The 14,654-nt window shown below is 36.8% G+C and overlaps 1 protein-coding gene and 1 pseudogene across 7 annotated transcripts in view; one reads left to right on the forward strand and one right to left on the reverse strand.

Moving 5' to 3' along the window:
• Positions 1-14,654, forward strand: part of BRWD3 (bromodomain and WD repeat domain containing 3) — a 133,384-nt gene that overhangs the window by 93,588 nt on the left and 25,142 nt on the right. For 5 of the 7 annotated variants that reach the window (XR_009050218.1, XM_057717425.1, XM_057717424.1 and 2 more), the window contains 11 exons: positions 38-151; positions 3,981-4,088; positions 6,215-6,331; positions 7,563-7,687; positions 9,013-9,095; positions 10,175-10,286; positions 11,219-11,280; positions 11,384-11,539; positions 12,476-12,596; positions 13,616-13,741; positions 13,829-13,907. Coding sequence is in view for 6 of the 7 variants with exons in the window: in XM_057717425.1 (XP_057573408.1) it covers positions 38-151; positions 3,981-4,088; positions 6,215-6,331; positions 7,563-7,687; positions 9,013-9,095; positions 10,175-10,286; positions 11,219-11,280; positions 11,384-11,539; positions 12,476-12,596; positions 13,616-13,741; positions 13,829-13,907 (1,203 nt within the window). In the remaining variant the exon portion in view is untranslated. The remainder of the gene's footprint in view (positions 1-37; positions 152-3,980; positions 4,089-6,214; positions 6,332-7,562; positions 7,688-9,012; positions 9,096-10,174; positions 10,287-11,218; positions 11,281-11,383; positions 11,540-12,475; positions 12,597-13,615; positions 13,742-13,828; positions 13,908-14,654) is intronic. The other 2 variants (XM_057717427.1, XM_057717429.1) reach the window with 1 other exon arrangement.
• Positions 5,324-6,679, reverse strand: LOC130841316 (tubulin alpha-1C chain-like; annotated as a pseudogene).

Here is a 14,654-nt window from a genome sequence, read left to right on the forward strand (position 1 = left end):
ATATTTATAGTTTATATATTTGTGAACTATATTTTAGAAAGGAGGACTGGTTTCTATGGCAGGTGAGCCCAATGAAGAATGGTTTGCCCCTCAGTGGATCTTGGATACCATACCACGACGTTCCCCATTTGTTCCACAAATGGGAGATGAGGTAATTGTTTCTTGTTATAATGTATTTCTCTTGGAACCTCAAGAGCACTCACTTTAATCAGTCTTAGGGCATTTATATCCTCAATTATATTATAGTTATATGTACACCATCTTAACTGTGCTGCTCAATTGTATATTTCTTGTGGACAGTGACTAAATCTCACTAATCTTTGTGTGCTTTGTAGGGCCTGACACAGAGTCTTTAGATGCTCAATGAACATTGAGATAAATTGATTGGCTTGTGAAGCCATGAAATAATTGTCTTTATTTTTATCTTAATTGCCACATGGTAGAATTGAGTGGTATTTTTAATTCTAATCAAGTCCTAATACTGTTGTTTTGTTTTGTTTTTTAAAAAGAAGCTCATGCTCAACCTGATAGAAAATATTCTAGAGGATGATCACCCCTTTCAGTGCTTACGGGAATGTCATTTCACAAACAAGGCCTTCCTACTGAGCCTATGATTGAATAACAGCCATATTTATGATTGGTCAGTCCAAAAATTGATTTAAATTCTATACAGTGAAACATTTTAATTTGATTTTCTTATGAAAATTATGGTAGCATTGTTATATGTTGAGCCCTAGCTGGCTTGTAGAGTCTCTGATACATTGACTAATCATTCATTTTTGAGTGATTAAATGCTTACCCACAGTTTTCAACTTAAGACTGATAGTAGGAATGTATTATTTTCATCATCATAAAGAAGGAGCAAAACCTTGGAAATGATTCTAAAAGTCTTGGGACCAATAAAACTTTGACCAAATTTTTCTATAAATATCTTTTGTAGATGCTTTGTGCCAGAGATAGCTACCAAGTAGCCTTATAATTAAGCTATTACTTATTATTATAATATCTTTTGATGTTATTAAAATGTTTCCTTTCCTAAGTGTGTCTTCTTCTAAGTGCTGGACTTTTGAGCATTGCTTGTTTATGTAGTTATTTTAGTAAAACATGCTCTGAATGAATGCTGTATGAAAAAACTTAGAGGAGCTTTCTTAAGAGTATATCCAAAAAATCATGATTTCATGTATTTACTGCCTTTTTTAAAATGGAGGCTTAAGAGAAATAATTTTAAATTAATCTTAGAACAGAATAAGGATCTATATACTCTGTGATCTGAGACTCCTCTCTATTTTATAGGACCATATTTATCTATCCCTTTATTTTGTTAAACTCAGTGCATGCTTACATGCTTCAAGACTAGTGTGTATTAGGTAATGACAGTTGTTCAGGTAATGGAAAAAGTGTTATAAATGAATCAAGACAGTGAAATACATGAATTAAAGAATGTTTTTAAAGACCTCATAAAGGCAGAAATATACTTTTATATAATCAATCTCTTAATGACAGCATTACTTTTTACTTTTAAGTGTTAAGCCCTCAATATTTTGCCTGGAATACCCCTACCCACAGGTCATTGCCTCTTAAAATGCTCATTTTTCAAGGTTTAACTTAAATTTCAACTTCTGCATATTATCCATACTTTCCATTTGCTTGCCACTTCTTCTTCATGTGCTTTCCCATGAAATTATTTCTCTCATAATACATATTACATTCTGCCTTGTATTATACTCATGTATCTACATGTCTGTCCATATCCTTGAAGGAAAGGATTTTTTTTGATGTGTTACCATAGCACCCAGTGCCTTATACTCAATTCAATATTTGTTGAGTACAGGAATAAATATATAATAAAGGATAGCTGAATAACATGCTTACGTTATTGGTAAGCATGGTAATGACTTTTTTTTACCACTACAGTTGTGTTTATATACTAATATTTAAAACCTTAAAAAATTTACTTGTATTTTTAACTATTATAAATTCTGACTTAGACAATGTTGATTGGTAGGATATGTCAGTATATTTTTCAATCTCTATGTTATTTTTTATGTTACTTTCTTCTGTTTATCTCTACCACTACTAAAATTATTATAGGAAACATAAGATTTCTTTTTTTAAAAAAATTTTATTGGAGTATAGTTGATTTACAATGTTGTGGTAGTTTCAGGTGTACAGCAAAGTGAGTCAGTTATACATATACATATATCTACTCTTTTTTTTAAGATTCTTTTCCCGTATAGGCCAGAGTATTGACTACAGTTCCCTGTGCTGTATATGGCAGGTTCTTATTAGTTATATATTTTATATATAGTAGTGTGTATATGTCAATCCTGATCTCCCACTTTATCCCTTCCCCCTCTTATTCCCTATAAGTTCGTTTTTGATATCTGTGGCTCTACTTCTGTTTTGTAAATAAGTTTATTTGTACCCTATTTTTAGATTCCATATATAAGTGATAATATCATATGGTATTTGTTTTTCTCTTTCTGACTTACTTCACTTAGTATGATAATCTCTAATTGTATCCATGTCGCTGCAAATGGCATTATTTCATTCCTTTTTATGGCTGAGTAATATTCCATTGTATATATGTACCACATCTTCTTTATCCATTTCTCTGTTGAGAGACATTTAGGTTGCTTCCATGTCCCAGCTCTTGTAAATAGTACTGCAGTGAACATTGGGGTGCATAAAACATAAGATTTTGACAAATTACTTAACCTCTCTGTGCCCTAGTTTCCTCAACTGTGCAGCAGGGATAAGGTATCTACCTTATAGGGTTCTGGGAAGGATTAAATTAATGGATATTTGTAGGGCACTTAAGACAGTACCTGAGGCATGCTAGTCTCTCTGTCCCTTGTTGTTGTTATTAATCTTTCAAACACCCCTGCCGGCAGAGTGTCCTTTTCATTTGACAGGTGAGCATGTGGAAGGCCAGAGTCATATGGCCTATAAGGGTAGCACGAACAGCAGTCGGGTCTCCTGACTTCTTCCCTGTCCCCATAGTTGCCTTTGTGTAATGACTGTAGGGTGTTTGGATTAATAATAAATCAAGGAAGCAGAGTGGGAAAAACACCTACAAAGTAGGCCTGCCTTTTGGAAGTACCTACATGTACAAGAAGGGTGGCATTACCTATATATTCTACTTGCAAGCTGATCTTTAGCTTCTCAGGTACAGAGTGTGCCCAGGGATACTTAGGGAACATTACTGCAAGGCCATTCACACTGGCATTGTTCTACGCTGGTGGGCACAAGCTTGGGACAATAAGCTGTATCTAGGGTTGGCACTCACTTTGGAAATGTTTGCTGATTGTTTAATCAGATCCAGTATTCTGAGCTTTAAAGGAAACTAAGATTTTTGTGGTTGGGAGGTGATTGGAACCTGTCAGTATGGTATGAGGATGAAAAAAAAAATTATTGTGGGAAAGAAACTTTTTTTTAATGAATCAGAGTACGGTAGTGAATGCTGTCTTAAGGAGGTGAAGGGTTTTATCAAGCACTTGGATTCATTTTCCTTCCATACCATGTCAGTTCTGATGTTAATTCTTACAACAGAAAAATTTTAATTTGTTTGGAAATGACTGTATTTAGTAGCCTGTGGTTAGAATTATATATATATATATAAAATGTGTAGGCTGACTATTAAAATGTTGATGCTTTAGAATGTCAATTACAGTTTGAAATATATTACTTTAAAATATGACCACTTTTGTGTACATTTGTTATTAGTCTGTTTCTTCAGAAATTTATGGAGGTGCTAGGGAGAAGAAGGACTGTGTGTGTTTTTATTATGCAATACTTAGTGCAGGGCTACGTAGGCATGAGTACTGAATGAACAAGTACCTTTATTGTATACATTTTTTCAAAATTATAATTATTTATATTTTTTGTAAATAGAAGAGGACATTTGTAGGAATATATTGGGATGTATAGAGGTGTTAAATGGGATGCTGCTGTTTAATACCTCTTGTTTTTTGTTTTAGCTTATATATTTTAGGCAAGGACATGAAGCTTATGTACGGGCTGTAAGAAAATCAAAAATATACAGCGTTAACTTACAAAAACAGCCATGGAATAAAATGGATCTCAGGGTAAGTTCGCCAAATTAATAAGCTATGCAATTGAAGTATCTTGGGAATTAAGTTATTTGCCTGTAGGCTTATTCTCAGTTTCTGGATATTTCACTGTTGATTGTGCATCCAGGATAAAGTGATGTAAAATGCTCTTGTACAGCTGAGTGTTATGGGTCACATTTTATGTTTCCCGAAATTTGTATGCCACCTGTTGTCTTGATTATTTGACCTAATTTCCTTCAAGCTTCAGGTCCTGTAGTTATACCATTCTACTGATATAATTGGAGCAAAGCGGTAGTTCCATGGAGTAGATATTTGCTTCAACAGCTTTGTACATTCTGGAGGCTCTATAAACTGTGACTGCATGTATGGACCACAAATACTCTCAAGATTCTGGCAGCTTTAGGATATAGTAAATATAAATCCCAAGAAACTCATGACTTTGTGGTGCTTTATGTATTATTTCTTTTGATGTAGTACCTATGTAGCTATGTGCCATTAGGTCTATGTGTGTTTTGTTGTTCTGCTTTTCTGACTTGGAGAGCAAGAGACTAAAGGGCAGTTTTATGATGGTTTTCCAGGTAAATGAAGGGTTGTTGTGTAATGATGCTTAAGAAGAAGGATATAAGAGAGAATGTGTATATTTATTGAAATAAAGATTTAGACACTTGTAAAAATTGTATTCAGGTTGTAAGGTGCTAAAATATCAAGTGAGCTTTACATAATCATCTCCTGGGAAGTAGGGATGCTACCATCTATTCTGAATCAGGTGAAAATTGAGGTTTTGGGGTTCTTTTTTTTAACAATCAGAAGAATGAATAAACCATATGATTTCTTATTTTAAATTCTAACCCTGTGGTTACAGGAAATTTTAAGAGGCAGCATATATGTGGTGTAAGAGCCTGGGCTTTGGAATAAGACCTGAATTTCAATCCCAGCTCTGCTATATACTAGTGTATAACTTGAAACAAGTCACTGTACCTTTGAGGCTCAGTTTTATCATCTGTTAAGTGTGACTAATAACAATGTATAAAATGGTATTATAAAATAATATTGTAGGCACTCAAAAATGTAAGTCCTTTTCCCAAACATACACATGTCCACCTGCCTACTTGCAAACTGTATTTCTGTTAGAAGAGTGATTTTTTTTTATAGAAATATCACTGTTATTAACAAGATAGGGCCACAACGGGCAGCTCCACAGAACACAAATAAGACAGTCCCAAGACGAGTATAAAATTGCAGCAGACAAGTTAATACTCTTCACCTGCATCCTCTCCCTCAGCACTATCCACTCCAACCTCCTCATAATCCTTCTTAAGGGCAGCCATGTCTTCATGGACCTCAGAAAATTCTCCTTCCTCCATGCCCTCACCCACGTACCAGTGAACAAAGGCATGCTTGGCATACATCAGGTCAAACTTGTGGTCCAGGTGAGCCCAGGCCTTAGCGATGGCTGTGGTGTTGCTCAGCATGCACACAGCTCGCTGTACTTTGGCCAGGTATCCACCAGGTACTAGAGTGGGAGCCTGGAATTACAACTTTGAAGCCAGTAGGGTACCAGTCCACAAATTGGATGGTATGCTTGGTCTTGATGGTGGCAATGGAAGCAAGGACATTTTTGGGGACCATGTCACCATGGTACAATAGGCAGCAAGCTATGTATTTACCATGGTAAGGGTCACATTTCACCATCTGGTTGGCTGGCTTAAAGCAAGCATTGGTGATCTCTGCTACAGCTGTTCTGATCTCTGCCAAGCTGTTCATGGTAGGCTTTCTCAGCAGAAATGACAGGGGCATATGTGGCTAGAAGTCAGTGGATGTGAGGATAGGGTACCAGGTTTGTCTGGAATTGTGTCAGATCAGCAATCGGGGCTCTATCACACCTCAGGGAAGCAGTGATGAAGGACACTATTTGGCTCATGAGGTGATTAAGATTAGTGTAGGTTGGGCACTTGATATCGAGGTTTCTATGACAGATGTCATAGATGGCCTTATTGTCTACCATGAAGGCACAATCAGAGTGCTCCAGGATGGTGTGGGTGGTGAGGATGGAGTTGTAGGGCTTAACTACAGCTGTGGAAACCTGGGGGGGGCTTGGTAAATGGAGAACTCCAGCTTGGACGTCTTGCCATAATCAACAGAGAGATCAGCAGGGAGGTGAACCCAGAACCAGTTTCCCCACCAAAGCCGTGGAAAACCAGGAAGCCCTGAAGACCTGTGCACTGGTCAGCCAGTTTCCAAATTTGGTCCAAGACGAGGTCAGTGATCTCCTTGCCTATGGTGTAGTGGCTGTGGGCATAGTTATTGACAGCATCTTCCTTGCCTGTGATGAGCTGCTCAGAGTGGAAGAGCTTCTGGTAGGTGCCAGTGTAAACTTCATCAGTGATTGTGGGTTCCAGGTCTACAAACACTGTCTTGGGCATGTGCTTGCCAGTACCTATCTCACTGAAGAAGGTGTTGAAGGAGTCATCTCCTCCCCCAGTCATCTTGTCGCTTGGCATCTGGCCATTGGGCTAGATGCCATGTTCCAGGCAGTAGAGTTCCCAGCAGGTACTGCCGATCTGGACACCAGCCTGGCCAACATGGATGGAGATGTACTCACACATGACTGAGATTTGTAGGGTTCTTTGGGCCTGGAGGAGGCGAGAGGATGGCCATGAAGATCTCCCGTTGACAGACTATCAAGGAGTCCAGGGGAGAATAGTCACTGTAGGAGTAATTCCTAACTAGCAGAGCAATTCTTAACTCCCCAGAGAAAAACTTGGAGTTTTTTCAAAATATATGTGACTGAGCTTTACCCCAGACATAGTGAACTCAATTCCATAGTAGTAGGGTTTAGGAACATGAGTTTTCAAAAGGTTCCTGGGACTTTTCTAGTGGTGCAGTGGTTAAGAATCCGCTTGCTGATGCAGGGGACACGGGTTCCATCCCTGGTCCAGGAAGATCCCACATACCGCGGAGCAGCTAAGCCTGTGCACCACAACTACTGAGCCTGTGAGCCACAGCTATTGAGCCCACGTGCCACAACTACTGAAGCCCACTCATCTAGAGCCCGTGCTCCACAACAAGAGAAGCCCATGCACCACAGCGAAGAGTAGCCCCCCCCCGGCCACAACTAGAGAAAACTCATACAGCAACGAAGACCCAATAAAGCCAATAAATAAATAAGTTAATTAATTAATTAATTTTAAAAAAGGTTCCCAAGGGGATTCTGCTGCTTATCCTTGGGTTAGAGCCTTGCACTAAACTCCAAATTGCTATTAAGGGGTCAGGAGCCATGTCTTATTACCTTTAACACTTAGTGGAGTGCCTAGTATCTGGTGGGTATTCAGATAATTTTTATTTTTAAAATTTTTTTGGAGTATAGTTGATTTACAATGTTGTGTTTCAGATAATTTTTAAATTGTTCAAATAATAATAAAATAATATGCAAATGTTAGGCAGTTATTTATATTGAAAGTAGTAATTTATTGGTATTCTCATGAATAGGAACAAGAGTTTGTTAAGATTGTAGGAATCAAATATGAGGTTGGACCACCTACACTGTGCTGCTTGAAGCTTGCATTTCTGGATCCCATTTCAGGCAAAATGACTGGAGAATCTTTTTCCATTAAGTGAGTATCTATCTTGGATCCTGTGTGTGTGTGTGTGTGTGTGTGTGTGTGTTTGTATTTTAATCCCTATCATGTATTCTGCTGAGTACAAGTCTTGATGGGAAAGAAAACATGACAGCACTACAGGCTTTAGAGTTTAACTTAATGTTTAATTCTTGCTTTGTTTCTCCACTTAATAGTGCACTCTCGCTCTTCTCTCTCTCTCATATATATATATATATATATATATATATATATATATATATATATATTTCAGCTTTTGCTGAAAAGCCGCACATTATATACATATATATATATATGTATATAGTCAACTGAAATAAAAATGCACAACATGAGAGCTGTGAGTTTCAGTTTTATTTGGGGACTTACTGAGAACTATAGTCTAGGAGAGCCTCTCAGATAGCTCTGACAAACTGCTCTCAAGAGGTAGGAGGGAAGGAGCCAGTGTATATATGAATTTTGGGGGCGCTGGGAAATGCATGTAGTCAAGCATACACCTTGCTAGTTATTGCTCGTCATGAGGATCAGATCTCTCAGTTAATGATTTTAGTGCTTTTCTTTATATGGGAAGATGCAAGAATCCGAGGTCATTGAAATTCTTCCTTATGTATGCATCTTAACTATCTAGGGGCCCATATATCCAAAACACAAAATGCTTCCAGGGTGTGTTGTAGGTCAGCAACTACAGTGGCTAATGACTTGATCTTTGGAGAACTGGAGTGGCAGGCAACATATTTTTGTTTACAGTGCCCCCTTTTGGTCATAAATTCAACCAAGTTTTGGGAAGAATTTCATGACCAATTTGTCCCATGGCATTAGGAAGCCTCATTCTTAGGTCAGGCGAGGACTTTGTTGGTAGGCCACTCAGTGTGCTATTTCTGGATTAGGCTCTGAATCATTTGTTTTACTAGTCTGTTATAATCCAGGAAATGTTCTCCTTTTTTGCTTCTTCCAATATCTAGAGTTGCACTATTATAATTAATTTGATATGGAACTACATCTGTGATCAATTGTGTCAAGATATTTAGCCATCATTAGTTTTGTTGAAGACCTGGTTATGTAATTGGGTAATGTAAGAAACAATCTTATAAAAGAGACACGATAAAAGTATTATAGCTAGTGATATAAATAAGGTCATAGTAAATATTTAAGCCAAACAGATCAAACAGATGGGGTTTAATTTAAGTAAAGGTATTTGTAGGGACCTTGAGATTTACAACATTTTGCTGAAAAGCTGCACATTAAGCATATATTTCTGGATATTTAGAAAGATATATATTGTTATATCTGTATACTGAATCATATATACTTTATTTTCTCTTCAGGTATCATGACATGCCAGATGTCATTGACTTCCTTGTGCTACATCAATTTTATAATGACGCCAAAGAAAGGAACTGGCAGATTGGTAAGTATAGAATTCTCACTTAATAATTATTGTTTGAAGTAGAATAAGTAACTTTTAAACTGATTTAACAAAGAAACCAGTAGACTGAAAAAGCTGTTAGCCAAATTAGAAAAATTAAATTTTTCTTTTCAGTTATGTTTAGGTAGTTTTATGCACATTGTGTGTGGCATAAAACCTTTTCTGTGAATACCTACTATATTAGAATACAAATTTGAATTAAAAAGAAAATCTTCACATGTCAATTGCCATGAAATGGAGTACTTAACACTTGGGCTTCTAACAGACCTTTGCTGATTGTGGCTTTGTGTTTGTCTCTCTCTCTCTCCCTCTCTCTCTTTCTCTCTTCTACCTCTTTCCATCTACTCCTCTGCCCTCCTCCTCTCTCCTTCTCTCCCTCTCCCCCGTCCCTTTTTCTCCCTTTCCTCTTCTTATTCTCTCCCTCTCTATTTCTTCTCCCTTCACTAGCTATTTAATCTTGGGCAAGATTTTAACCTCTCTGCTACGCATCTCTTACAGATAACTTCCATTATCTATAAAATGGGAATCACATCAGAACATACCTATAAGGTTGATATGAACTATAAATGAGTTGATATATAGAAAACACTTAAAATGGTATCTGACACAGAGCAAACACTGTGTAATTATCTGCTATTAGTACTTTTAAATTCTCCTTATGTGGAAGAAACATTTTCATTCACATGGTTGGTTTTGTATTCCTTAGCCATTTAGAGGTACAAAACTAGTATAAAGAGATTTTAAAAAACAAAATGGTGAAACAAAAAGTAAGGAGAAGAAACAATTGTAGTATCAATGTGTGCAGTACAGAAAGCATGTCTAATGATGATTCCAAGTAATTGATAAAAGTTAAATTATATGTAGTAATATGTGATTTATTTCAGAATAATTATTAGCATTTGGAAATCAAAATCCTTGAAGAGGGTAAAATATAAAATTCACTTATATGGAAAACTTCTAATAATGCTGCTTCTGTATTCAACAAAAACTAGCAGTTTAGAGTGGGAACAGAGCGATTATTCTCAAGAGCACTCTTTTAAGAATTTCTAAAAACATTGTAGGTGATAGATTCCGCAGTATAATAGATGATGCCTGGTGGTTTGGGACAGTGGAGAGTCAACAGCCTTTTCAACCAGAGTATCCTGATAGTTCTTTCCAGTGTTACAGTGTTCAGTAAGTATAGTTATGGTCTTTTACACCTGATATAATACTTTAATACTATATGGACTTTCTATAAACCCTACCTTACCTAGTCTTCTAAGACCTGTACCTGTAAGGAAGTACCTTTAAGGAAGGAATTTGATGATAAACCTTTTGGTCCAACATGCATGCTAAACCAAAGCAGGAACTGAATACTTATTTCTGCCTCCCTTATTCCTGTATTTTCTCTTAAATATTTCTATTTTAGATGAGAATTACAACTATTATTCCATGAAGAATACTGAAATTAATTCAGTATTTAAAGTAATTGTTACAACTGGAATATAATAGTGAATATTTACATAGCCTTTTATTTAATGGTATGAATTCTAGGCAGGAGTGACTGCATTGTGTTTGGATATACTATTTGTCTCCATTTGCTTTTGTTCTTTATGAAATATCAGAGTTGTAAGTATCCTAATAAATAAAGCTTTCTTCTCAAGAATGATAGAACAAATGTTTATCCTGTGAAGATTGACTTTTAGTCTCCATATTATAGATCAAAAGGGAATAATAAGCTTTTGGAGAAGCTATAATACTCAACCTGTTAGAATAAAGTAGATTATCTCATAGAAAGAAGTGATCTATTAAATTGACTTTTTTAACCTGAAAGGAATTTTCCAAAGAGATCTTTTTATTCCATACCCTGGCTTAACATTGAATATATGCTTGGTTGGAATTAAGAAAAAAGCCAAGCAGAACTAAGAGTATGCTTATGGCTAACTTTCATATTGGTGGACCGTGTCTTCTGTATTAGAGGTTTATTATTTTTGTGTAAGCAAATTTGTACTTCAAGGAAATTGTATTGCCCCTTTCCAAATTTCACTCCCAAGAAGTCATGCAAATTATGCTAGTATATAAAAGTGTCATGTGAGTTTGATTTGTATCTTGTTATTTTTTAATAGCTGGGACAATAACGAGAGAGAAAAGATGAGCCCTTGGGATATGGAGTCAATTCCAGAAGGAAGTAAATATGCTTTTAAAGAATGAATTATAATTTTTCTAAAAGAAAAATTGCAATAGAATGATTCTGGAAACTAATCATTTCTGATTTTTCACGTTATGCATAGCTGCCTTTCCAGATGAAGTTGGTGCTGGTGTTCCCGTGTCCCAGGAAGAATTGACTGCTTTGCTATACAAACCTCAGGAAGGAGAGTGGGGGGCTCATTCCAGAGATGAGGAATGTGAACGAGTTATTCAGGGCATCAACCATCTTCTTTCCCTGGGTATGTAAAAGGAAATTCATTTTCTCACTGTGTACTTTTAACTCAAGAGACATGGTGATTCTAGTTTTAATAATAGCATTTTTATATTCTTTTTTTTATTTGGCTGTGTTGGGTCTTTTTTGCTGTGCATGGGCTTTCTTTTAGTTGCAATGAGTGGGGGCTACTCTTCATTGCGGTGCGCAGGCTCCTCATTGCTGTGGCTTCTCTTGTTGCAGAGCACGGGCTCTAGGTGCATGGGCTTCAGTAGTTGCAGTGCATGGGCTCAATAGTTGTGGCGCATGGGCTCTAAAGGTCAGGCTCAATAGCTGTGGCACACAGGCTTAATTGCTTCGCGGCATGTGGGATCTTCCTGGAGCAGGGATCGAACCCTTGTCCCCTGCATTGGCAGGCAGATTCTTAACAACTGCGCCACCTAGGAAGCCCCAGCATTTTTATATTCTTGGCCAAAGTAATGACTGGCAAACCTTTTTAGTTCTGGGGTTATAATAGTGAAGGCAGCCGTATAGGTGTCTTTTACTTTCTTGAATCATTTTGGCTCCCTGAGCCTAACTTTGGGTGGGTTTTTTGGTAAAGGCTGTAGGTGGAGTAATATATTTTACTCCATGACTAGTTATATTTTCTGAAGCATATCATGAGAGACATTTGGCATTTATCCATAAAAGACATAAATTTGAAGTTAAACACAATTCTCCTTTAATTTTGTCTTGTTTTTACCTGATTTGAACCAGTGTATCATGCATGATTCATAGATAGAATGTCCAAATAAAAAGAATAACATTATATTAGTATTGGTCTAATTTTTGCATAATTGAATCATCATCATTTTAGAAATGTAGTATTGCATTGCCCACCGTTCTTGTGTTATATTTTTTGTTGGTTAACAAGAAATGTTAGTGTTCTTAATAACTATCTTTTTTGATTTTGGAAATATTGTAGATTTTGCCAGCCCTTTTGCTGTTCCAGTGGATCTCAGTGCCTATCCCTTGTATTGTACTGTAGTTGCTTATCCAACTGACCTCAACACCATCAGGCGGAGACTTGAAAATCGCTTTTACAGGTCAGTTTAGTTTTTATCATTTCCTAAAAGCTTATGGCTTTATGTCCTTTGCTTTCCTTTTTGCATAATGATACACTGAGATCTTTGTTTTCATAGTGTAAAATAACCATTCAGAAGACCCACTCCAAAATTTCTTCTGAAAATTTGGAACAATGATTTCCCTCTATTTAGTAGATTTTCACTCTTCCACGGTAAGAAGGGGGTATGGACAGGGAGGAAATTATGACTAGCACAAGTCACATATGAATAAAAACTACAGTTAATTTTAGTTTATTAAAGGCAAATTAAGTGGTTCGTGGATTCATCCTGATTATGGTGCTCCAGAGACTTGGAGCATGTTATAAATCCCCTGTTGGGGAATTAGGCAGCAGTTAATTAGATTTAATTACCAGCCCCAAAATGTGTATAGAAAAAGACAAGTTATTTTTTCCTTGGTTTCGGTTGGGAGTGGGGTGATTATGGGAAAGCAGTGGAGGGCAGCTTTTGGTACCTCTCTCACCCTAGAGTCTATTGTGTCCTAACCACAATTATTCCATCAAATGGTCATAGATATATCCAGTTGGGTGTATTTTATAACATTACCTATAATTTCATTTAATAGTATATATCACAGAAGCAGCTAGATAAAAATCTGTCCTTTTCTACATGGCTTCTTGTTTTTTGCTCTTCTCTGAAAACTAAACATTCTTCTGTTGACTTTATCAAAGCACTGTTTGTTTTCGTTTCTTTGACCTTGGTCAAATCACTGTTTACCCACAATGTCGCAGGTCAATTCTTTTCCAAGTTTTAATATCCAAGTTTATAGTCCAGTGGTTCTGAACTCTTGCCTGTGTGTCAAATACTGTAACTATATACCTTTATTAGTGCACATTAGTCACACACATATATTGAGTCACATACATATATTTGAACACCTTTGACATCTCATGATTAAATGCCTGGTTGTTCTATGTTGTCTAATCCTAGAATAGACTTTAAATATATCCACCAAGAGTAACAGGGTATTTTTTTTTTCATAGGAGAATATCAGCATTAATGTGGGAAGTACGCTACATTGAGCATAATGCTAGGACTTTCAATGAGCCAGACAGTCCTATAGTTAAAGCAGCCAAAATTGTAACTGATGTCTTACTTCGATTTATTGGGTAAGAAGCAGTTTTATCTCCCATAGAGTCTGACTTCTGAATTTTTAAAATTTATTGAAATGTAGTTTAACTTATCTTGTTTCTCAGGGATCAGAGCTGTACTGATATACTGGATACTTATAATAAAATTAAAGCAGAAGAACTAAACAGTACTGATGCAGAGGAGGTAAGAATCACAGCATGATTAGTAGGCATGAATTCCTTTTCTGTCATTTAAAATACTTATAATAAGTATTATATGCATGTGTTAAAACTGGTTATGAGCAGTGAAGCTGATTTCTGAAAGCTGGCTGAACATGTGCATCTTTTTGTATTAAAATCTTTAACCTATATTTAGATAATATATGCCAAAAATATAGTGGTGCTACAGTCAGAGAGAGGTGTCATCCTTTTGACACAGTGGGTTTCAGTGATGGGAAATTAATACTTTATTTTCTAGCCCTTGAAAACAGGACAAAGCACTAAACAGTGTTTTTTTGTTGTTGTTGTTGTTTTTCATTTATTTTATTGGCTATGTTAGCACTAAACAGTGTTTTTTTTTTGTTGTTGTTGTTTTTCATTTATTTTATTGGCTGTGTTGGGTCTTTTTTTTTTTGCTGTGCATGGGCTTTCTTTAGTTGCAGTGAGTGGGGACTACTCTTCATTGTGGTGCGCGGGCTCCTCATTGCCGTGGCTTCTCTTGTTGCGGAGCATGGGCTCTAGGCGTGTGGGTTTCAGTAGTTGCAGCACATGGGCTTAATAGTTGTGGCTCACGGGCTCTAAAGCGCAGGCTCAATAGTTGTGGCACACAGGCTTAGTTGCTCCGTGGCATGTGGGATCTTCCTGGAGCAGGGCTTGAACCCGTGTCCTCTGCATTGGCAGGTGGATTCTTAACCACTGCGCCACCTAGGAAGCCCAACAGTGTTTTAAAAGA

This window comes from Hippopotamus amphibius, chromosome X (genome assembly GCF_030028045.1).
Source record: "Hippopotamus amphibius kiboko isolate mHipAmp2 chromosome X, mHipAmp2.hap2, whole genome shotgun sequence".
NCBI lineage: Eukaryota > Metazoa > Chordata > Mammalia > Artiodactyla > Hippopotamidae > Hippopotamus > Hippopotamus amphibius.